This window comes from Leopardus geoffroyi, chromosome C2 (genome assembly GCF_018350155.1).
Source record: "Leopardus geoffroyi isolate Oge1 chromosome C2, O.geoffroyi_Oge1_pat1.0, whole genome shotgun sequence".
Taxonomy (NCBI): Eukaryota; Metazoa; Chordata; class Mammalia; order Carnivora; family Felidae; genus Leopardus; species Leopardus geoffroyi.
In genome coordinates this window covers 135,660,188-135,686,196 of record NC_059333.1, presented here as the reverse complement: position 1 = coordinate 135,686,196, position 26,009 = coordinate 135,660,188, and the positions used below count along the sequence as shown (strand labels likewise).

Below are 26,009 nucleotides of genomic sequence, written 5' to 3'. Positions count from 1 at the left end.
GAAAGGGAAAGAAACAGTTAATGCTCAGCTTACAACATCCAAAATAATTCTTTTTATTCTGCAAAAGAAAAAACACTTGAAAGTAAAGCTTTTTATCTTTATCTAGAAAAAGATTTTATACCATCCCCATTTTCCCCCCTTTTGCATATCACAAAGCAGGTGGATGCACATAGCAGGTTTTTTCCATAGGACAGAAAAGATATCTATTACCTAGGTCATGAATTTTTCCCATCATTAGTTTTATTTAGAAATAACTGTATATTTACAGAAGAGCTGCACATATAATATAGAGTTCTCATATACCCTTCATCCAGCTTCATATGATGTTAACATTTTACATAACAATGAAACAATGATTGAAATTAAGAAATCAACATTGGTACAATACTCAGACCTTATTTGGATCTCCTCAGTTTTTCTACCAATTTTCTTTCTTTTCCAGGGGCCAATCTATGATACCACATTGAATCTAGCACACAAGTCTCCTTCTCCAAGCTATGATTGTTTCTTGGTCTTTTCTTGTCTTTCACGATCTTACAGTTTTGAAGGGAACTAGGAAGAAGTTTTGTAGAATGCCCCTCAATTTGGTCTCATGTTTTCTCATGATTAGAATAAATTTATACGTTTTGGGAAAGAATGTCAGAGAGTAAAGTTAGGCCATGAATGTTCACCCTTAATGTACGAGGATAAGCTGTGGAGGAAATAAAAAACCAGAAGATCAATTCTTCTGGTCCCAAGAGATGGTAGAGAGAAAAGAGAGATAAAAGTAGGGTAAGTAGATAAGATGATATCAAGGTTCTAGTATTCAATATCTCTTTCACAGATACCTTTCAGGAGCTAATCTTTAGGGGAAGAGCAGCTTTGTAACATCTATGTAAGTAAAGGGTGACTAGAGGCCAGTGGATTAGTGGCTCACTCCCAGATTTAGGCTCTAAGCAATGGTGTGTTGGTAAATGTTTAACAACTGGCCTTGGGGAGGTGGAGACGAGAGAGAGTGGAACCCTGATTTATAATGTTTGCTCATTTCTACAGCGTAAATACTTCTACCTTGGCTGATTGGAAGCTCTCAACACGGTATCACCGAACAGCGCTTAGAAGACCTGTGTGGCAGTACACGATTATACAGTATTTCTATCACACACATATGCTAAACATAGATTAACAGTCCAGCGCAGTAAAATAAATAGAAGGTGATGATTTTGTGTATTGACTACCTTTGCTTTTAATATAACTTGTTTAAATGTATGTTGTTGTCCTTTAACTTTTAATAATGGCCACCCTGGACAGCTGGAAGGCCAAATTCCTGAAAAATTAACAACTGGCTGGGCTACAAGCTCCTTCCAGCACTACACTGCCTCTAGCGGTCTCTGGCTATTTGGCTCAACACCAAATCCCAAGGGGCTCAGAAGCAATGGTACAGAGGCGGCAGCAGATGGATGGATACACAGGACGCCGAAGGCATTCCTGCCTCCTGATGGCCTTTATGTGGGAAACAGGAGTGTCTAGAGCTTCTTACTTTCCCATGGAGGCTACTGGTAGACTAGTGGCGGTCTAGGAGCAGGGACAGAGGCCGTGAAGATAGACCTTGGGTACTAAGGGATGTGTTCAGGGCTATGGCAGCAGTCGTGAGGACCGGCACACATCATTCCAAAAGATCAGATGGGACCTACTTGCATTTCGGTGGTCCCCATTCCAGGGAAAGAATGAATCCAGCCCCTCAATAGGGAGGATCACTGAGTATCTACGGGATGGTGCATGATACGAGGCTGTCACAAGGATAAAATAAGACACCCCCCACCCTTGCATACCCAAATGCTATCTTAGGAAAGAGGAGGAAGAAGGAGGTAAAGAATCTGAGAAAGACTGAGTCATCTAAACAGCATTACTCAAAATGTGGTCCATGGGCCAGTGCCAGTCCACAAACTACTACTGGTCTGAAGTAAGATAAATACAAGTGAGAGCTGCTTTTTAGAGATTTGTATCACAAATTGACTTTGCCAGGACATCCTAGCATGTGACCAAAGGACTTGTCTTGTGGAACAAGATACAGACCATTTCAGATGTGTTGAACCAGCAATGCAAGCATGCTTGTGCCACTGCATACCGGCCATACACAGGAAGACCAGGTTCTGGATCCAAGATAGAACAGAAGATCAACCAATCTGAGAAGCATTTTAATCTAAGACCTTTGAAACCATCACCTTTGGGAGGGAATAAAATGCCGAATACTTTGAATCAGAGGTTGTAAAGCGTGTTCCTCGGACCAGTTATATCAGCATCGACTGGGAACTCCTTAGAAATGCAAATTCTAAGTTTCTACCAGATGTACTGAATCAGAAACCCTGGGGGTGGGCCCAGCAATCTGTGTTTTAACATGCCCTCTAGGTGATTCTGCAGCGTGTTTGAGTTTAAGAAACCCTGGTTAGAATGTTTAAAGTCAAAGAATTATGTTCAAGCGGGAAGAAAATGAAACACTATTAATTAAGTGCAAATTATTCCTGCTAGAATGCAGAGCTGGAGCCCATGAAGATCAGACCAGGTAGAGAAAAAGGGAGAAAACTGAACTTGCTTTGCATATCTGAGCAATATGCAAGTAAGTGAAGGCCAAGATGCTAATGCTGAGACTTTTACTGGGTGATCCTTTTTTCTTCCTCTGCAAGCCTACCCACAATGCTGTGACTCCGCATTTCACATTTCCCAGCCCACATCAGCTTGTTTTTGTTTTTGTTTTTGTTTTTGTTTTTTTTTACCAAAACAGGGTCACGGTAACAGGTACAGAAGAGTATTTCTCCAGCTTTACTCTCGCCACATAATAGCTGGATTTCTGGCTTTCCTACATTCCTACAACTACTACTATTAATAGTTCAGGAGGCCCCTCTTGGCTAGTTTGTGTCATCTGTCCTTTTACCTCTCTGCTCTCAATTCCTGGTACTCCTTACTGTGTAACCTTCTCAATGCTTCTGCTCCTTGCCAGGTCCGGTTGATACAGTTTCAGTATAGAATCTGGCCGACCTGGACATGTGCCAGATCACAGCCAAGAAATTCTCTCCGCTCCCTACCAGTGCTACCTTTTCTTCCCCAGGGTGCACAGGATCTTCTAGTGCAGTCTTTCTCAACTCATGCGCCTGCAGATCACCTGGGGTTCTTCCTGTCCGGCAGGTATGATCCTGCAGCCTTAATGTGGGCCTGAGAAGATACATTTCTAACAAGCTCCCAGGTGATACTGATGCTGCCAGTCTGTGGACAATATTTTGAGAAACAAGGTCTAGAGCGGTGACTTTTCTGCTGTCACATGGTCTTCAACACAGGTGAGGGAACACAGTTGTAGGGTGACCAGCTGCCCTGGTTTGTCCTGATCACCCTGTGTCTTGGGCAAACCCAGATGATTGGGCATCTGAGCAGTCCTTCTCTGAGAAGCCCTCATCCTTCTTCTCCCCGCTGCTTCCCCACCCGACGCTTGTATCTTGGGCTTCTAGACTCTTTCTTAAGGTAACTGTTTCCCCTTGAGGCTCTTCCGTTTTTCCTCCACACTGCCCTCCCCTTTGGCAGACCTGTCTCCACCAGCCCTAAATACGGAGCTGCATTTTCAGCCAGGGCAGTTACCTAGGCCAGTCTTAGGAAAAGCTGCCCATTTATCTTGGTCTGGAAGGTTCCACTTGATGTTTCCCCACAGCTGGTCAGGACTAAGAGGGCTCTCCAAGATCAGTGAGGACTGGTATTTGATATATTTGATAGCTCAACATTCTCATCCCGCTGGGTCTCTGCAGACCAAGCAGGTTTCTCCAGTGCCTGGGGCAGTGCCTGCTCTGCTCGGCCTCTTAGCTGATGATGTGCATATTATCAGGAAGTAGGAAAAACCAAAATCTGTCACTCTGGGGCTTGGCAAATACAATGTGTTTTCCAGTATCTCCAATGGTCCTTTTTACATGGAGGCCATAAATTCTTTTAGGCGAAGCTCCAAGACTCATCATCCTAGAAATACAGGTCTGATTACATCCATCCACAGCTAAAAACCTTCATTAACACTGAATGTACTGACAGCAGAATAATTTCCAAAGTCCCCATGTTAGTACCAAGCAATGGTTCTCAAAACTTTACTTTGTCTCAGAATGATCTACAGGGATTGCTAAAACACAGACTGCTGGCCCTACCTCTGACTTTCAGACTCAGCAGGACTGGCTGGTGGACCAGGAACTTGCATTTCTTTTTTTTTTTTTTTTTTTTTTTGTAAAATTTTTTTTTTCAACGTTTTTATTCATTTTTGGGACAGAGAGAGACAGAGAATGAACGGGGGAGGGGCAGAGAGAGAGGGAGACACAGAATCGGAAACAGGCTCCAGGCTCTGAGCCATCAGCCCAGAGCCTGATGCGGGGCTCGAACTCACGGACCGCGAGATCGTGACCTGGCTGAAGTCGGACGCTTAACCGACTGCGCCACCCAGGCGCCCCCAGGAACTTGCATTTCTAATGAGTTCCCACACGATACTCATGCCACTCATCCACGGACCACACTCTGAGAACACTGCGTCCATCCATCCTTCCATCTAGCTATGGATCATACTCCTAACACTCAGCTATACTGCACATTTTCAAAGACAACCCTTTATTCCTCGTTCATTTTGTAGGTTTTCCTACTCTGCATCTTTGTTTTGTTTCCTTCGTTGACTTATTCATTTATTTTCTCACTTATTGTCTTAGTCGGCTCAGGCTGCTATGACAGAATACCACAGGCTGGGCGGCTTAAACAGCAGATGTTTATTTTTTCACAGCTCTGGAGGCTGGGAGGTCCAAGATCAAGGCACAAGTACATTCGGTTCTTGGTGGGGGCCCTCTTCTTGGCTTGAAGATGGCTGCCTTCTCACTGTGTCATCATGTGGTGGAGAGGAAATGCTGGTATCTCCCCTTCTTGTAAAGGCACTAACTCGAGCTCCACCCTCATGACCTCATATAAACCTAATTGCCTCCCAAAGGCCCCACCTCTCACACTATCACATTGGGGGTTGGGATTTCAACATATGAGGTTGGGGGGGGGGTTGGGGCACAGACCTTCAGTGCATAACATTCACGGATTCTTTCATTCCATCAGTGGTTTATTGTTTTATCAAAACTTAGCCCTCTTTACTGATGTTTACTTCGCAAATAAAAATTGTAAATATTTAAGGTTTACAGTGTGATTTTTTTATATATATACTTCAAAAGTTTTTAAAGACCAACATAACAGGCCCTGTCAAACATTCTCATGGAGTTTATGGTACAAGGGAAGAGAGAAAAAATTTACCCTTTTCATTCACAGAGTGCTTCAGGGTTTCCAAAGAGATCTCACATGCAGGCTCCCCTTTGATCTTCTCCAGACCCCTAAAAGACCAGCGGGGCAGAGATTATTTTACACATTTCACAGATAAAGAAATTGAAACCCTAGATAAAAGAAATTGAAACCCTAGATAAAATACTTTCTCCTTCTAATAAACGAAGATAATACTTCATTTCTCTAGTGGCATTTAATACATACATACATACATACATACATACATACATACAACCTCTTTCTAGACTCCAATCTCCATGAGAATACAACGGGTACTTCACTCTCCTTTTTGTCTCCCACAGCACTTACTTCTTAGCTTATAGTAGATGCTCATTAAAGCTCTGAGAAATGAATAAAAGAATGAAGGTTGGAGGGATAAAAATTCCATTTATTTTCTGAATCAATGATTATATTCATAAAATAATCAATGAAGAATAATATATTTGAAGATGAAAGCAGAGTTCTGTGTTATGTATTTATTTTCTATCTAAATAAACAGTGGTAGGGAGGACTAGTGTTCATGAAGTGATTGCTGGTTGTCAGGTGTTTCGTGTTATAACATTTTGCCTTCATAACCTAACAGATTAATACTACCACTCCCATTTTCAAGTGGAGATACTGAAGACCAGAACTGTTTAGAATTTTTGCAGATTCAGACACAGATGGCATGTTAGAGAAGGGGCCCATCTCAATTCTGTTACCTCCTGTGGCAATATGAACACTTGAAATAACCTCCAATAACACTATGACAATAAGAAATTGTCCAGCATTTATCTACATAAGAAATTAATCTTGAGGTCATTTTTCAGTAACATAATCTCTCACCTTATTATTGACTTGCCATTGATTCACCATTTGCTGGTTGAATCTCGTGATTTATTTTCGTAAAAGGGGAAAGGAATTTCACTATTACCATGCTCTTCTCATCCTTCATGGGACCAGTCATCACTAACTGTGAAATGTTGACCTGTGATTTAGACAGTGAATGTCTTAACGAGTAGTCTTGTGTTAGAACGTGACTATTAGGAAAGAGAGTGGGAAAGATTTGGGGTAAACCCTGGAACAAAGTGGGGGTTTGTGTGCAAGCTCTTTAGCAACACTGTAAAACTCAGACTCGATTAGAGCAATTTGTTAGACATTTACCATAAAAGACAGCTGAGAATTTTTAGAAAGTTTAAGCAAAGGACACTGACAGTGAACATCACAGGGTCTTGACAGAGGCAAGGAAGAGACAGACAACACTCAGGAAACAGCTAACTCACCGAGCAGGGTTCACACTTGGGTTCTGCAGCCAAAGTCTTACAAGAGCAGACACGTGCAATGTCCTGAAAACCAGAGACACACGTCAAAGGTGATCATTCTCACAAATGTGTGAAATACCAATCTGCATCCTTTTCTCTTACAGGTAATGCAATATTCTACCTGGCAAGCACCTGTTATTTTTTAATTGGCAGGGGTTATTGCAAGGTCTTATCATTTCATTAGCCATTAAGACAGCTAACAGTAAATCCTGGCATCTAACAGATCTTTTTTTTTTTTTTCTTTTACAATTTCAATGAAACTGTTTTAAGGAATGAGGAAATTCTATAAAAATTTTCCAAACTTTTTGGATCGGCCAAGTGGAAAAAAGTTTTGAAGCACATTTTCAGTCCCCCTGGGGTGTTCAATTCAGAAAAATCAAGTTACAACAAGTGTCCTATTTCTTAAACAGCTTTCTGTTGTTACTTGGACTGTCAGATCACGGAGCCGGTAGAAAGTCATTCATTCAGAGAAGGGTAAAATTGGGGAAATAGATAAATATTTTCTCTAATTCACTGCTGATGATGTTCATGTAATATTGGCTTCAAGGGGTAGCTTCAATCACTCTCGTCCAGGTCTCAGAGATGTGACACAGGCAAGGAGGCTGAACTTCTCTAAAATAAAAAACTCATCAGACATTTGATTATCACTGCTTCTTGGAAAGGGTTCGCAAGTGTCTCCTTAGCCAACGGTTCCTGGTTCCTAGACATGTCTGCATTGGGGAATTCATAGTAAGGACAAAGATATATATATAGAAACAAAATTGTTGCTAATGTATGTGCCTAGCAAAGGACTGGCAGGGGGGAATTGTCATTTTGTCTGGTCACTCAGGGTCTAAAACAATGAGGCCTATTTGCAGAATAACAACACTAGATCATGCTTACATATTTCAGTTTCAGACACTGTTCTAAATACATTTTTGAGCACATTTAATCCTTACAATTACCCTATCAGATACATACTAAAATTATCCTCATTTTATAGGATAAACTTAGAAACTAAGAAACAAAAATTCAACAACCTGCCCAAGGTCACATACCTAGTAAGTGGTGACATAGGCAGTCTGGTTCCAGAACCCAGGTTCTTACCCAATAAACTACTACTTTTTACATATAGATAATGGTATTTTCTATATGAAGCATAATATATATATATATATATATAAAACACATCATTAAAATTTTGAGAAAATGAAGAATGGAAGAAGAGAAACGGAAAACTAGTGCTACTAACCTCACATAATTGTTATTAGCCTTTGGGGATATTTGCTTCCCATCATATTTGTACATATATTTTTTATTTGGTGTAATTCTAGGGTTTTGATTTTTTTCCCTCTTCATATTATATCAGAATTATTTCCCATGTTGCTAAAAGTGTTGGTGATGCTCATTTTTTTTTAATTTTTTTTTTCAACGTTTATTTATTTTTGGGACAGAGAGAGACAGAGCATGAACGGGGGAGGGGCAGAGAGAGAGGGAGACACAGAATCGGAAACAGGCTCCAGGCTCTGAGCCATCAGCCCAGAGCCTGACGCGGGGCTCGAACTCACGGACCGTGAGATCGTGACCTGGCTGAAGTCGGACACTTAACCGACTGCACCACCCAGGCGCCCCGGCAAGTCTCCAGTTCTTAGCTATCTAGGTTGCTTCCAAAAGCCCAGGGCAGGTTCAAGTGCAAGCTGTGGAGGCAGGCAGCATGGTTCAAACATTTGTTTCTCTACTCACTAGTTCCATAATCTCGAGCAAGCTACTTGACCTCTCAAGGTTTTATTGTTCTCATCTATAAAATGAGGATATTAGTGGTAACAACCTCTACCTCCTTGGGTTTTTTTGTGAGGATTAACTGCATAAATTGAAGTAAAGCACTTAAAACATTGCACACTGTAGTTAGTATAATGAGTAATTCTGTAGTGAACATCTTTATACATAAAACAATTCACAGTAAAAAAATTATTTCTGTAGGGGCGCCTGGGTGGCTCAGTCAGTTGAGCATCCGACTTCAGCTCAGGTCATGATCTCGTGGTTTGTGGGTTTGAGCCCCGCATCAGGCTCTGTGCTGACAGCTCAGAGCCTGGAGCCTGCTTCGGATTCTGTGTCTCCTTCTCTCTCTGCCCCTGCCCCACTTGTGCTCTATCTCTCTCTCTCTCTGTCTGTCTCTCAAAAATAAATAAATGTAAAAACAATTTTTTTTAAATTTAAAAAATTTAAAAAAAGTTATTTCCATAATAGATATTCCTAGACATAAGATTACTGGGTCAAAACATACAAATTTGTTTGTTTATTTTTAAAAAAATATTTATTTATTTTTGGGAGAGCGCAAGTGGGGGAGGGGCAGAAAGAGGGGGACAGTAAGTCCAGAGTGGGCTCTGTGCTGACAGACTGACAGCTGGGAGCCAAATGTGGGGCTCAAAGTCATGAACTGTGAGCTCATGACCTGAGCTGAAGTCTCAGCCCCAGACTGAGCCACCGAGGTGCCCCTCTTTTTTGTTCTAATATCTGATTTACATCACCAAAGCATTTCCAAAAAGTATTACATAGATTTACATGCCACCAGTTATGTAAGAAGAAACCATTTTCCACTGTACCTTGCTAACTCTGGGTACTAACATTAAATTTTCTATTGCTTTGCCTTCCAGTTCATCAATCTGTTCTTCAGCTGTTTCTAATCTGTTCTTAAACCCATCCATTGAGTTTTTAATTTCTGTCAGTTTACTTCTTAGTTCCAGAATTTCCATTTGGTTTTTATATAGTTACCAATAATATGCAGAAATTCCCTATCTGCTCATCTAATTTTGTTAATTTATTAATTACAGATATTTTAAAGTCTGTTATCTGGTCTACAGGTATGACTGGTAATTTTACTGCCAGACACTGTGTATGAAAAATTGTACAGATAATTTGAGCCTCTGGGTGATATCTTTGTCAAGTGGTGTTTTACCTTCTAACAGGTAGTTGTGTAAGTGAGATCTCTCTTGGATTGCCTACTCTCTGGGTTTTTGGCTTCTCCAATCCTCTCCACCTTAAAGCTCTAGGATGCTTTTAAACAAATATTTGCTAGATTTTATCCAGGTTTCCCACTTTCTCCAGAGGGTAAGTTTATCTAAATGAAAATAATCTGTATCAGCTGGGAATGTAAATCCGTGACATTAAAGTTAAAATAATTGATTAAGCCTAAATACAGCTTATTTTTGTTTTAGTATATATTCAATTGATTATTAGTAAGGCTGAATGTTTTTATGTTTGCAAATGTGTTATATTTCATCTTTTGTGAAATGTGATTTTAGTCTTATCTCATATATTGGCTAAATAGGATTCTATTTTATCTCATGTATTAGTTTTTAGCTGTGGAGTTTGTATGAGCTTCTGTTAATAATATGATAATTAACCCTTTTGTTATGTTCAAATAATTGTACCTAGCCTACTGTTTGTTTTGTTGCTATCTTTATATAAATCAAATCTATTTTATTTTTCACTTTGCAATTTGTTACAGTATTCTAAATCTGTAAAACCAAGTCCCTTTAGATTTCCTATGGTTTAAGTGTTGCTATTTTGTGTATCATGAGCATATAAATTGTTTTTTTTTCAAACAGTTAATCAGTCCACACACTGTAAAATATTTTCCCTTTCCATTGGTTTGTGTTCTAACATTATCAAATATTTTGTTATTATATAATTGTTAACCACTTATATTTCCTAATTAATCTATTTTGGTGCCAGTATCACATGATTTTAGTTATTATAACTTTATAATATATTTTAATATTTGATAAGACTAGTCTGCCCTCATTATTTTTCTTTCTCAGAAATGATTTCTACTATTCTTCCCTATTTTCTTTTCCAGATTTATGTGAAAATCAAGTTCCTCTCACCATTACCTCAAAATGTGAAAAACAAAAGAGACATGATTATTAGATTCCCCATTAAATCTATACTTTGGAAATAATTAACAATTTAAAAATGTTACCTTTTCAAAATCAGAAACCAACATTTTGATTAACTTAATATTTTTATAGCTCTCAAACAGTTTTATCTAGGTAGGTAACATATTTCTGTTTAAACTCAGAGTTTTACATATCTTGTAAAATAAATCTTTTAGAAGTTTATGCTTAAGCTAATGATTGCTAATATTTAGAAATACTATTGGTTTATGTGAAGAGTCATATGTCTTCCAAGATTTCACTAATTAATTAGGTCTATACACATTTTTGTTCACTTCTTTGGGTTTTCAAGCTATTAAGATATTTTTCCCGTCATAATGATAATGTATATTTTTTCACTCCTTATACCTCTTTTTCCTTTAGTATGTTTTATTATATTGATAAGGGCTTTAAAATAATGTTTAATAACAATTATTATGGCAGAACCACTATACCAACTTCTACCCCACCTCTGTTTTTAAAGATGTATATTTCTAGTATTTTTACATTAATTTTGACTATTGGTTAAACAAATTTATTATCATGTTAAAATACAGTTCATTTTTTCTTTTTATCATTTTATCAGGAACAAGTGTTAAATTTTATCCAACACTGTGTTTAAAAAGCAATCTATCATAATAATCATTTACTTCTTATTTAATTTACCGATGTGAAATATTTCATTAGTTTAAGTTTCTAATTTTGTAAACTTTTGCACTGCTGCTTGGATATACATTATTTTCACTGTTTTGCTCCATCATAAAAGGCATGCTAAAGGGTGCCTGAGCGGCCCAGTCGGTTAAGCGTCTGACTTCAGCTCAGGTCATGATCTCATGGTTCCTGGGTTAGAGCCCCGACTGGGGCTGTGTGCTGACAGCTCAGAGCCTAGAGCCTGCTTAGGATTCTGTGTCTCCCTCTCTCTCTGCCCCTCCCCTGCTTGTCCTCTGTCCCTCTCTCTCCCTTTCTCTCTCAAAAATAAATAAACATTAAAAAAAGTTTTTTAGGGGCGCCTGGGTGGCGCAGTCGGTTAAGCGTCCGACTTCAGCCAGGTCACGATCTCGCGGTCCGTGAGTTCGAGCCCCACGTCGGGCTCTGGGCTGATGCCTCAGAGCCTGGAGCCTGTTTCCGATTCTGTGTCTCCCTCTCTCTCTGCCCCTCCCCTGTTCATGCTCTGTCTCTCTCTGTCCCAAAAATAAATAAACGTTGAAAAAAAAATTAAAAAAAAAAAAGTTTTTTAAATAAAAAGCACGTTAAATTATTTTATGTTTTAAGTTATTTAATGCATTATTTTTCAGTGTCATTATTCCTTTACTAATGTTACATTAATAATTATTATAAAATAGTCCCTTTTGTAATTCTGCTATTGCTTTATCTGATTTAGATGTGAGCATGTTAGGCTGCAAAATCTTTGCCCTTTTAAAAAGTATTTCCATGTCCTTTATCTTTAAGTATGACTCTATTAAGCGCCACCAAATCATACAACTTTCATTTTAATTTAATGTGAAGATCTTCCCATTTGAATAGAGAAATTTAAGACATTTACACTTGTCATAATTTTTGAGCTTGACTGCTCTTATTCTGTATTTTCTTCTTTTCAATCATTCCTTCTTGTTTCCTTTCCATTTTGTCTTTTGGACTGTGTTGTTTATTTTTATCTTCTAAAATTATTTATAAAACAGACATTTTTCTTCCCACTCAACTAGTATCAATTTGAAATTGCTCATGACTGTCCTAAATGCATTCTTATCTAAAGATTTAAAACTAAAGCAGCAACTTCTAATGCTTTTGTTTTCTCCACCTTCTCTTTCCACATGGTGGTTATTCCTTACAGGCTCTTCATTTAAAAATTTAAAAAACCTTTTAGGATTATTTTATTGAAAACATTGCTCCCTTAGTAAAGAAAAACATGTAGTGATCAACATCAATTCCTAATTCATTTCAATTTTCACTATATTTTATTCATTTATTACTTTGCCTTGACCTTCAATGCTTAGTTAAGGCTAAACTTTTTCCTGAAATTTCCCATTCTTGATTTTTTATATATCTGACCACTGAGTGATCTGGATGATATCTCTGCAACTTTTGCAGTTAAGTACCCTTTGTTGTTATACTTTCTAGCACCTTCCCAAGTTAAAATTTTTCTTCTGTTGCTTTTATGTATGAGCCAATAATTGGGTAGGCATAAAACTTAAAGAATCAAACTTGTTTTACTTAGAAGTATGTAAAAATTTACCTTTGGTCTTAAGAAAGCTCCAGTTCTTAAAAGAAGTATGAAGACAAACTACAAGAGTATCTGTTTTCTTAGACACTTGCAGGAATTTTTTTGTTCGTTCTAGAAATTTAAAAATTTACCAGCCTGTGACCAGGCATTTATCTCTACTTCTTAGTTTTGCTCAAAATAAGTCTTACAATCTTACTGCAGTTTTTATACAGGAAAAGTTACAAACTTTGATTTTTACTTCTGATCCACATGCTCTGTTTTCGGAGGAACACCCATTATTTTATTCTTAAATATAAGAAATGTTTGTCTAATACTAATAGCATATACTGTGTGTTAAGCCCTCTGTTAGGGGGAGTGTTACAATAATAAGATGTTTATTGCTCTCAAGGAGCTTACATTCTAAGTTAAATCTCCAAAATGTGTCTATCCAATTTCCTCTTACCCTTTTAACTTTTTTTCATTTCCTTTGGATGTTTAGACCAGTTATGAAGTTCTTCTTCTATATCCCTAATTTCTATTTCTGCAAATTGAAATTTCACTTCCTGAATTTTTCATCTAGTCACAATTTATTCTTATTTTTACCTGTTTTTGTTTAATTAAAAACAATATAGTCCATCCCACTATATTGTTATAATTACATTCCTAAAAAGCCTCATATTATCAGAAGGTTATTATAAAAACAATTATTTCGAGGCAAAAAGGGGATGGGGCTATGTAGTTTCAAATACAAGAAGATATTTATGCAATAAGATAATTTTTACTACCATAATTTCAATAATAAATGTGTTTTTATGTTTCTAAGTGTCTGAAACTCAAATTGTAACTAATAAATTGGTCTACCAAAACCAGTAAATATGATTATCAACATTACTGACCAAGTAACGTTAAGATTTAAGACATTAAGTAAAACCGGATCTTAGACAATGGGTTACTAGGACCTTAAAATAAATTATATTATAGTTTGCAACTCTCCAAGGTAAAGAAAAAACTGTAACGCCAATTGATCAAGCAGCCATTAAACAAATCTATTTCAAATGTTTTTATGTAGTAACTGCATTTCTACGTATATGACTATAGTTTTCTTCTTTTTTATATTTTTATTTAAAAAAAATTTTTTTTAACGTTTATTTATTTTTGAGACAGAGAGAGACAGAGCATGAACAGGGGAGGGTCAGAGAGAGAGGGAGACAGAATCTGAAATAGGCTCCAGGCTCCGAGCTGTCAGCACAGAGCCTGACACGGGGCTCGAACTCACGGACCGCGAGATCACGACCTGAGCCGAAGTCGGCCGCTTAACCGACTGAGCCACCCAGGCGCCCCATAACTATAGTTTTCAATACGCCATCATGTTAAAACTAATCATAGCAAGTACAACGCAAGTGACGTATCTTAATGTAACCATGATAGTATCTCCAATTCTATCTATAAAACCACGGGAAGTGGGAGAAATGATTGAACTTGCATATGGAAACGACCAATTTCTGGTAAAATTCATGTGTTGGGATACGTCATTGCTCTATTTCCAAAAACTGCAAGGAGACCCAGCAAAGTGGGAGCCCAAGGGGAGAAGATCCCACGTCGTCAGTGGGCTTCCACAAAAGTCCCCTTTTGTAAGCTTGCAGAGTCAGCTTCTAGCATTTACAATATATTTCAGGTCATTGGTACACAAGGCCCAAGAAGCCATCAAAGGGAAGTCTTCCGCTTGTGCTTGACCATTAAAATGCAGAAATGCAACTCTGGCTAGGAATAACTTTCACTCTGCTAGCACAGGAAACTCTCAAAGTGTGTCAGGGCCAGCAACATAGAAGGCCATAGGAGCAGCATGTTAGAGAGTAAATTGGAATTGATGAAGTAGGCTCTTCATTCCTTCCAATCTCTAGAATACGTTTATTTCTTGTATCTTTATTGGTGATTCATAAAATTCTTTTTCAGGTGGTTCTAAATCCTTTAAAAAAGTAATTCACTGGAAGAATGTTCACATAATGCAACTCATTTGGTGTCTTCCCAGAAGTTCCCCAAATTGGAATCTTAAAATATGCATATTGGGATGAAAAAACAGCTTAAAAACAGTTTTGTTAAATGTCTGTTTTTTTAATTCAATGAATGATTTTAAAAATTAGCTTCATTGTTTTTTAATTTACCATCTGTTAACTCAATAAATATGAGTTCTTAAAGTTAACCTAATTGTCTTGGAATTTGCTGTTTTTGAAGCTGATTAAAGTTATTTAAATTAATTTTATTGTATATCCAGACTAGAAGAAAGCATGTCTGCATTTGAATAGATCTTGGCTAATAATTTACAAATAAATGTGACCATTTTAAAAATGAACTAATTTTGTTTATGGTCCTTAATATATATCAGTCAACTGGCAGAGATGCAGAGATGCTGATATTAGATACTCAAAGGGATAGTGTATCAATACACCAAAACTAGTGGCCATTAAAAACTAACCAAGTACACACTTCCATCAACTCTGTCTTTTGTCAAGTAAAGAGGAAATGTAGAGAGACTATCAACTGGAATGCTTCTTCTTTTCAATCTATATTCCCATGGATAAAAGGAGTTGCTATGCTTCTTAAATATCACCCTGCCTCTGGGTCACAGTTTATTAGACTAAGGGTGGTCACTGGATCCAAGTGAGCCAATCAGACCCATCCCTAAGAACTGTGAGAGACAGAAAGATGGGCCTTTTTCTGGGTGGCTTGACTGCAACACCTATAGCTCAGGAACAACTGGCAACCATGATCTGCTATGGAACTGAGGAAAGGAGGGTGCTGTGTTGCCATGAGAAAGAGAAGAAATATGGACAGAGAGAAGACTGACTGGGTTCCCTGAAGCACTTCAATACCTCTATTCCTGACACCCCACTGTACCCTTGACTTCGGATTCCACAAAAAGCCCCGGTAGGCATTTCCCTTTTTGCTCAAGTTCACAGAGTCAGTTTCCATCACTTACAGGTCAACTTGAACTAACGCACAGGGGAGAAAATATCACTGGTGGTAATGATTGTTTAATCATGGATCTTTAGGCTTTACTCATCCCCCTGCTTTCCTTCAGGTGAGAAGTTCTTAATTTTAACATGTAACTTAGCTAGTCTTTCTTTTATTGTTTACTGCTTTTATGGCTTATCTAAGAAATTTTTTTCATCTCCAAGTTATGTTTTCCTTGAAAAGCTTTATGGTTTTAACTTCTACATTTAGATCTATAATCCACTGTCAATGAACTTTTGTATATGGTGTGAGGCAGAGGTCAAAGTGTTCTGTTTGTTTGTTTTGGTTTTTGTTTGTTTGCTTTTGTCTGCATGGATATCTAGTTATTCTAGCATCATTTGTTGAAAATACTTTATTTTGTGTGTGGGGTTGCTTTGCTGGAGGTGAAAGTTGGTGGAGTGGGGCCATCTGAAGCCATCTGAAACCAATGACTCAATACTAAAATGCTGATGCAAACTTATTTTATTTTTTGGGGCACCTGGGTGGCTCAGTCGGTTGGGCGGCCTACTTCGGCTCAGGTCATGATCTCGCAGTCCGTGAGTTCGAGCCCCGTGTCAGGCTCTGTGCTGACAGCTCGGAGCCTGGAGCCTGTTTTGGATTCTGTGTCTCCCTCTCTCTGACTCTCCCCCGTTCATGCTCTGTCTCTCTCTGTCTCAAAAAGAAATAAACGTTAAAAATTTTTTTTTAAATAAAAAAAAACTTATTTTATTTTATTGACCTTATTAATGAGGTTAAGAAAATAATAGTAACTTCTACACTTAACAGAAGAATGAGTTAATAATTCATTCATCAGAATTCACTTCTTCCATAAACTTACAGGTTAATATACCTAAAATTTATCTCATGCCTAATAGTCAAGTCAGTTTTCTGTTCCATGCTGTTGCCAGCTTACCCTTTTCCATTGTCTGTATAATGTGCATCCACTTATGTTCCAAACATTATAAGGAGCCAGGCATGCTGAGATCTAGGCTAGGACTGTATCTCTTAGATGGAACAAACTATGTATGTCCAAGAATACTAAATAAAACTGATAACCAAGCCAAAGCAGGATTCAACTGTTGGTCCTGTTTGTCCCCCTTCTGTATACTATACCTGGAATGTTTACTGTCCTTTTGATTGCATAAACCAACTTCCAAGTTGTCTCATTTAGATCCAAAAGAAATAATATTATTGCATGTTTGAGATGACCTCAAAACACAATCTTAAAATCCATTGAGTCCCGATGTGCAAGTCACAGATGACCTGTATACAAACCATCTTCACAGTGCATACAGAAAATGTTTAATATTTGCCAAAACCTCTGGGGTAAATGTATGAAGCAACTGGCTCAGGAACTCTGGGCATCCTAAGCCCTTCCCAGGCCCTGGTGGGCCACCTTGGAGGCTGAAAGATTCAATAACTTGGCACACTAGTTATACTTTTGCCACGGCAGTTGGCTCATTCTCATCTGAGTACTTCTAAAAAAATGTACAGTAGTGGATGAAAATCTATAGATTTGGCCAATAAGCCTTCCCTATTTCTGGAAAAATTACCCCTAACTTATCTTGGAGAACAGTACCTCCCCCACTCCCAGGCGACACAGTTTGGGTAGGGTGGCTGCACTCCTAAGTCCAAGGTGCACATCTGACCCAAAGCTGGCAAGTTAAAGAAACACAGCCCCGGACCAGGGTGATAAATGCAGCTATGAGTACATGGTACAAGCTGATCCAGTCACAGTCAGGTCTAGTTCTTTTGCTAGAAACTGAGGAAGAGGAGTGCTCTTTGGTTGGAGTTTCTATGTCAGAAGAATGGAAGCTTGGAGGGATAGCTTATTATAGTAAAGGGAAAACTAGATTAAGAATGAAGGTAAAACAGAAGTTGACACAGAAGAAAGGAGAAACAAGAGATAGTTGGTGACATTATTTAAGCAGGTTGATAGAATTATGCCTAAAATACTCTTTACACTGCATTTTCCAGTTTGTGTGTGTGTGTGTGTGTGTGTGTGGTGTGGGGGGGGGAGGATAAAAAGTGAAACAAAACCTTCATTTATACTTGGATTTCTGGATCCCCACTTATTTCTACCAAATCAGAATTAATGAGCACGGAGCCAAGGTATATGCATTTAAATAACCATTGCATTTAATTCCTATACACGCTAAAGTTTGAGATCAACTGGTATGTGGGAATTAAGAGTGAAGAGAACAAAGATCCCCACCCTGATGTTTGTTGTCATCAACAAACTAGTGGGTGAGTTATGGAATCAGAACTAGACTCCAGTTCTCCTCTTTTCTTGCTGGTGACTTGATTTCCCCATGGTCATACTCTAATACTTTTTTCCAACACATTTTTCATCTAAAATGTAAACATTTACTAATGGCAAAGATTCTACATTTGGGCAGCATTCATAGCACATAAAAGCAGGAGGTGCTTTAACAATTCAAGATAAATGTTACTAGAGGGGCACCTGGGTGGCTCAATTGGTTGGTTAAGTGTCTGACTTTGGCTCAGGTCATGATCTCCCAAGTTTGTAAGTTCAAGCCCCCCATCAGGCTCTGTGCTGACAGCAAGGAGCCTGGATCCCGTTTTGAGTTCTGTGTCTCCCTCTCTCTCTGCCCCTCACCTCTCTCTCAAAAATAAATAAAACATTAAAAAAATTTTTTTTAAAGATGTTACTAGTGAATATGTTCTGTACTTTGCAAACATTTCCACAAAAGTTACAGAAGAGAGAAAGCATTCCACCGTATGTGTAGCTGTTTTTTTTTTTTTTAATTTTTTTTTTAACGTTTATTTATTTTTGGGACAGAGAGAGACAGAGCATGAACGGGGGAGGGGCAGAGAGAGAGGGAGACACAGAATCGGAAACAGGCTCCAGGCTCTGAGCCATCAGCCCAGAGCCTGACGCGGGGCTCGAACTCACGGACCACGAGATCGTGACCTGGCTGAAGTCGGACGCTTAACCGACTGCGCCACCCAGGCGCCCCATTAAAAATTTTTTTTTTCAACATTTATTTATTTTTTGGGACAGAGAGAGACAGAGCATGAATGGGGGAGGGGCAGAGAGAGAGGGAGACACAGAATCGGAAACAGGCTCCAGGCTCTGAGCCATCAGCCCAGAGCCTGACGCGGGGCTCGAACTCCCGGACCGCGAGATCGTGACCTGGCTGAAGTCAGACGCTTAACCGACTGCGCCACCCAGGCGCCTGTGTAGCTGTTTTAATAGAAAGATTATTTCTTCCAAAATCCTTCAGTAAAAAAATATTCCAGAAATAGAGGCCATTAATTATTCTCTGGCTTTGAGTCCCCTTAGCATACCAGCAAGCCACCCAGGATGTACTTGCTTCTTTCTACCCCACTTACATTCCAGTCAATTCGTTTTCTTGTTTAAGTCCCTGGATTTCCTCTCTATTAGAATAATAATACCAATAACAACATTAACAAAAGAAAACAGGGTTAGTCCCTATTGACTGTTAGCTGTGTTGATGCACTGGTATGTGCTAACTCTAGGAGGGGAGTACAATTATAATCCCCATCACATGGATGAGGAAATAGAGGCAGAAAGCTAAGAGACTTGGCCAAGCATATGCAAGCAGGAACTAGTTGAACCAGGATTACAATCCAGGTGCTTGGATTGTAAGGCTAACTTTGCCTGTCTATCTAGCGACCTATTGATCTATCATCTATCTATGTATCTCTCTATATCCATTTACATATAGTCTGTATGTATATTTATCTTCTGAAGTTCACTTAAAATATTATAATTTGCTCATGTTGCTTCTTTGGATTCAAAACTCATGGAACACATAACATGGGTAGAGTTTATTGTCCATAAATCATACCTCAAGAAAGTTCAATTAAAAATGACAATTTGTAGAGCCAAACTGCTAAGACTTTAAAGACTTGATTGTCCAATGAACTGAGTGGCTTTCAGAATATGGATGTGCCCATGGGAACACACATAACCTACAACCAGTCAGCATACCTTAGGAAGAGTACCTAGTGTTTCTAACATTTAATGGGAGTTTATGAGAGAGTGCGGGGATTGGTGACTGCAGAGTGGCAGGTAAGTATGGTTTCAAAGCAAGAAAGAAGCTGGGAACAGTGTTTAGTGGATTCAATTTTTTTTAATTGAAAAATTAAACATAATCAAGACAGTCTTAGGCACCTGGCTCTGGGATGGATTGAACTATAATATACTCTGATGGGTAGTAATAAAGAGTTTGGCCTCCACCAAAAACCTGCATAAGCTATACACATGGGTCTGGTGGAGTTTTGCAGAGCCTGGGAGTACAGACTTTTAGGACCTGCTACAACAGACATGTGTTCAGCTGGAGTTCCTTTACAGGGTGGTAGGATCAGTAAGATCAGTCCTAGATAATAGACATTCTGATGCTGTGCTGATCTTTATGTCCTACTCTAAATGATTTATGCATTTTTAAAAACCAATAACGTTTATCACAGACAGATATAGAAAAATTACATATGATCAATATAAGATCATTGTGCTCTTGACAAAATAACGGTCTAACAAAGGAAGCATACGGTATAAGGAACCCTCTAAAAATGTGCCCTCCTTCTAAAACTTTAGCTTTCTTCTCTTCCATTCATCAGCTTTTCAAATATTTATCAGTTGCCCCTATATGCATGGGAAGTTGTGTACTAAAAAAGGGCGGTATTATAAAAGGCTTTGCATCACCCCTCAAATGACATTATGGAATATCAACTACAGCCTACCAGGCTCCAGAATTTTCCTGTCCACTTTGCCACCACAGTAAACTTTCTAAAGAGGTCCGATGGTGTTACTCCCATCCTTACAACCTTTAATGGCTCCCTATCACATACGGAGGAGACATCTGACTGGTGGTCTTTAAGCTGATTTTGGTCTGTACACGTTTTCTCCCCACATGTGTACTTTAAAATGTGGTTAAGTTCTCAACATTTAATATTTCAATTTTTCATATAAATCCAAATTAGCAGCTTCTCTTTAACAACTAGAAGATCTGACATTGGGCATCATTGGCCCTGACTATTCCATTTGGACAGTCCCATATTCTCCAGATTGCCAGTCTCCACCATTGCTTATGGTCTCAACTTGGTCTGCTTAGCTCACTTGTACCCATGCTCGGCCCAGAGTAGACAGAAGGGTTTGCAATCCCTGATAGATGGGCTAATGTCTAAATTCTACAGCATGTCTGCAAGATTCTTTACAATTTGTAGTTGCTTGATTTCATCCTTCACAAAGACCTCCTGTTCCAGCCACACTGAGTTCCTGGGTAGTTTCCTAAACAACAAGCTTTGTCATCCTCAGTGCCTTCACTCATATTGCTCTCTCTGCTTAAAATATCCTCTATCTTCCTTTCCCGACTAGAGAAGGCTCACTTACCCTCAGGACTTAGTTCAACTCCTCTATAGAACTTTCCTTAATCTTGCCAGAGAGTTCTTTGCTTCTTCGCAAGTGTTCCCATAATACTTTGTGCCTCTACTAGCATTGCAACGACTTTTCTTTCTGTCTGCCCAATTGGAAAATGTGTTTCTTGAAAAGAAGAACTCCCAATCATCTCCACATACCCGGTCCTTAATAGAGTGTTTGGCATCAATAAATGAGTATTTATCGAATCAATAAAAAGATGGATAAGTAAATGAATGAATGAATACTTCCAAAAGACTGTTTTATTTGTGTTGCAACATTCTGATGGTTAAAATAAGGGAAGTAGCTACTCAAGACAAAATTTCAAAATTTGATAATGATCATGACATCTTCAGATAACATTTTTTCCCCCAGATAACACTTCTCAAAAGTTCTGTTCATCGTACCCTGTCTCGGAAAACAAGTCTTGAAAAAATAAAATATATATAATATTAGGGAATATATAAAGACGGACTTAAAATTGATAGGGCATTGCAATCTGTGGGGGAGGGGTGGGACTGGAGTCTTGTATTCAAAGAGAAAAGGCAGTGAAAGAAGTCACAGCATGTCTCCCCTGTAACGTGGTGGCCTTTCCTGCAGTATTTACCCTGGAGAATGGAACATCTGGGCCACAAAGGAGCAGGGTGGGATCACTTAGCTAAAGGATAACAGTGCACAAGGGTCCTCAAGAGTATGTTAGTCCTTAAACCTGTGCACCACAGCTCTCTACTTTGGGGCACAAGGTAGGCTGTACTATCTGGCCTCATTGTGATGATTCTATGGAGCCATCCAATTATTGTTGCCAGTCAGTTGTGAGCCCAAATGACATGTGTCACTTCCGGCCATAGCATTTAAATGACCTTTATTTTTGCCATAGCAACATGAAACATTCAAGATGGCAACTCTTCTGTCAGCCTGGGACCCTGAGTGAGGAGACGTGAAAGTGGCTGACTTAACAATGAACTCAGCATGACCAAGAAAACAACTTCTGCCATTGTAGGTCACTAAACATTGCAATTGTTTGTTATTCCGCCATAAGATAGCCTATCCTAATGTAATAGATTTGCTCTGTTTTGCTGCAAATGGAACTTAGACTAACGTCTGGAAGTTTTAGGGTCTATAGGATTTAGAAGTTTTAGGGTTGAAAGTTTTAAGAAAGTCTGCATCAATTTTGTTCAATTTTTTAGAAAATGTAAAAAATTGTACAAAGATGGAATGAACTACTGAGGATATTCCTCATTTATATACACAATATACACTGTGGTAACTACTCTGGAGATAAAATCCCCACCTTTGGGTAAGTAAGTGGTGAATTCCCCTTTATTCAGGGTGTTTGCATTGATAGCCCCTGAAGGTTTGGCGGGCAAAGTAACTCCAAGAATACATTTCAACTTGGAACTGAAGGATGTCTATTTTCTCTGGTCTAAAAAAGAAAAAAAAAATCTATTCTCTCAAATATTCCTTTGATTCCATCCGTTCACTGATCCACTGAGTTGTGTTTTCACATTTTGATGTCATCTGGCCACCAAATTCCTTGCAGGCCGATACTGTTTTATCCCTCCTTTGTATCTGTCTCACACTATTTGATAAGCAATATTTGTTGTCTATTCTCCTAGGAAAATAATCAGCTTTTGACACTAGCTAGTATTATTAACCATTTGATATGTTTCAGATTTGGTCGTCTTTCAACCATTTAAATTAGATTTGGACTTGTTAAAAAAAAAAAAATCTAGGAGCAGAAATGTATTACCCTAATAACTTTCAGGCAAAATACCTTTCTTCTCTGGAAAAAAAAAAAAAAAAAAAGCCTTACCCTAGTACCATTAACATCTTAATTCAGTATTTAATGTATTCCTACTATGTGCCAGGGGGCAAGGTTTACAAAAGAGTTTATCAAGTTATGTTACTTAATGTACTATACCCATCATTACATAATTCTGTTTTATAATAGAGCCTGTGAGCTCTCTGTTCAAGACTATTTAGGGGAAGAAAAGCAAATTCATAATAAGGTTGGGGCAAAATGTTCCCATGGTTTAATGCAAGGGAGCATATCACACCTTAAATTCGGCAGACCTAGTTGATGACCCTGCGGAATAAATAAGTATGTAAGAGAGAAAAAAATCTTTTTTTTTTGGTATTTCAATTTCTGTAAGCTTCATTTCAGCCTTTCAGAATTGGAGAATCAGCTGCCTGCTATAAGAAATTGCTAATAAGCAGTAATTAAAGACTGAGAATTCTTCCATTCCAAACCTGATGTCATTACCAGATGGAGATACTGGTACTAGTTAGGCAATTCAGCATTTTGGTAAATTAAGGCAGGAGGAGTCGTGCCTCTTGGGTCCTATGAGTACACAAAGCGGTCCAGGAAGGAAAACTTGTGTTTTGTTTTTGCCCATGGCATTTGTACCTTTTTGCTTTGCTTTTCAGAACTAGGAGTTGAGGTGGGCACTTGTGTCTTAGAAACGAGGGGCTAGTTCTCCAAAATAACACTAATGCATAAACTTTTAATATTCTAATGTCTTTGGAATTGTTGTCTCTGCGTAAAATGACAGCCAACTGAAAAAGACGGACATTCCAGTGAATCCAATACTCACTTGATAGGAAAAAAACTCGCATATCAGAAAGCAGTGTGAATACAAGCACTACCCTCCTTTATTTAGAAAAAACCACACGGAAATACAGCACAGTTGATGTGCTGTTACCAGAACTTGAAAGTAGAATCAACCACTGTGTAAAAGATAAAATAAGACTGCACGGATAGGAGGATTTTCCCAGCGTGCTTTATTCATAGACATCTGACAGAAGAGGACCTAACAGAGCTTTTAGGAAAAACTGAATTCTCAGCCCACAGTCACTTTCCAGGAACTTCACTGCAAACAGTGCTCCGCGCTGGCGGGATGGAGATCTTAGCAATCTCCCTCCGGCTTCCATACTCTCCTTCTCTCTAAATACAATTATGTAGGGGGACTTAATGAGAGAGCAAGCCTTGTGTGAAAGGAACTCAGAAAAGTGCAGCTTCTAAAAATACACTGAGGCGGCTCGACAGTCCTTATTGTTACAAACTGACGTTTTGCAGTTCAAGGTTTGAACCTAACAACTACACACACGGAGAAAAAAAAGTAGACTGTTTTTTCCTTTCTGCAAACCCCTTAACTTTGAGTAAACAGTAGTAATTTTCTGTTGTCATACTCAATGCAAATTTCCCAAAGAAGGTACAACACAAAAGACCTGTTAGCTTCCTTGCAACTGGGTGGGGGTGGGGGTGGGGGTGGAGGGTGGCAGGAGGAGAGGGGCAAAGTTGGTGGAGTTCTCCTTTCTCCTTAGCCTGGGGTCCCAAACCTCCTAGTCACTCTGCTCTTGCAGAGGTTTTTGGAGTTTCATTCACCTTTTGGGAAGGTTCCCTTGGCCCTCTCGTCCGCCAGCCCCCTGTCATGAAATTCTCATCACCTGCCCCCTTTGCTTCCAGCTTTTTGGATTAACTGGACCTCAATTTAGGGTCTCTTCTCAGTGGTTTGCAAAGGAGTGCAGCTGCCGACGGGAGAATACATATTAAACACACAGGCAGGGGCGCAGCGTGGGGGTCTGCAAGACTGCCCCCTCCTTCTCCCGCCGCCACGTGCTCCTCTGTTGGGGGCATCGCTCTTGGATGGGGTGCTGAAAGGGGCGAAGGTAGGGTGGAGGGAGAGGGACAGAGCAGGCTGTGAGAAAAGGAGGCCCCCTAGGAAAGATCTTCTCGGCCGAACATTGATAAGAGAAAAAAAATTGGCCCACATGCCTCTAGTGGGGAACGATACACCCCATGCGGGCTGGGTGGGAGGGGGGGGGTGCGTCGGGGCCTCTCACCTGACTTCCTCCTCCGCTGGCACACACACTACAATCACCCGCTTCTCCCCCCACCCCCCCAAAAAAAGCCCAGCCAAACAACGAACAACAAGAGGAAGCCGCAGGCGGCAAGAGGAGGGGTGCGCGTGGTGGGGGCCCGGGAGAGGTGAGGGGGCAGGGTTGGCTGGCGTCGAGAACCGCGCCGCGCACCCCTAAGCGCACTCCCAGGCGCCCACACTTACCCCTAGCGGCTGAGGGTCCGGTCTTCGGCGCCAATCCCAGCGCGCGCCTCTCGCCCGCCCTCGTCCCTCCGGCCCGCCGCCCCCCACACCCCGGCCGGCGCGCTGGGAGGGAGCCTGGGAGCGGCGCGCGGCAGTGGCGGCGGCGGCGGCGGCTCGGGCTCGGCTCGGCTCGGGCTCCGGCGCGCTCAGTGTAGCCGGCGGCCGCTGAGGCTCCACCGCCAGGGGGAGAAGCCGGGGCGGGCGCTGGGGAGGCGGGCCGGGCCCTCGCCGCCCCGCCGACCAGCCCGCGTCGCACAAGCTCGGGAGCGGCGGCGACGCGGGGTCCGCGGAGCCCCCGGGCGCGGCGTGCCCGGCCGAAGGAGCCGCGGCTGGATGCGCGCTCCGGGGGGCTCTGGGCTCCCGCGGGGGGCGCCCCGGCCGCTCCGGTGCGCCTCCAGACTGCGGGCGCGGCGACCGCCGAGCGGAGAGCAGCTCCCGCCGGCCCCTTCCCCCTCCCGCCCCCGCCGCCGCCCCCTCCCCCTCCTCCCCCGTTAACATCCCCTCCCTCCCCCCCCCTTCCTTCCCTCGGCCCCGCGCGCTCGCTAGCTCGCTCCTCGCCTCGCTCTCCCCTTTAAACGCCCACTTCGGATGGGGAAAGAAGACAACTTGAAGTCAAGTTGCAATTAACTTCCGCGGCAGCCGCAGCTCCGGCGGCGGCGGCACCAGAGGCAGAAGCCGCCGCTTCGGAAGTCCGACGCCGGCGCGCCCGCCCGGGGAGCTGTTCCTGGTCGCGGGCCCGCACTCGACAGCCACCGCCGCCCCCAGCGCCCATGCCTGAGTGAGTTCTGCTCC

General features: G+C 40.5%; 2 protein-coding genes across 3 annotated transcripts in view; one reads left to right on the top strand and one right to left on the bottom strand.

Annotated features, from left to right (window-relative positions):
• Positions 1–222: 222 nt before the first annotated feature.
• Positions 223–25,989, bottom strand: LOC123610404 (atherin-like). Its single transcript, XM_045501005.1, has 5 exons — positions 25,846–25,989; positions 25,179–25,616; positions 6,567–6,629; positions 5,278–5,354; positions 223–691 (listed from the first exon to the last, which is right to left on the bottom strand). Exons 1-4 carry the CDS (start codon positions 25,987–25,989, stop codon positions 5,319–5,321), a joined length of 681 nt encoding a protein of 226 aa, XP_045356961.1. The 3' UTR covers positions 223–691; positions 5,278–5,318.
• SATB1 (SATB homeobox 1) overlaps positions 25,443–26,009 on the top strand; it is a 101,497-nt gene continuing 100,930 nt past the window's right edge. Inside the window, exon 1 of one of the 2 annotated variants that reach the window (XM_045503751.1) lies at positions 25,443–25,995. The gene's annotated coding sequence lies outside the window, so the exon portion shown is untranslated. The remainder of the gene's footprint in view (positions 25,996–26,009) is intronic. The other variant, XM_045503743.1, reaches the window with a different exon arrangement.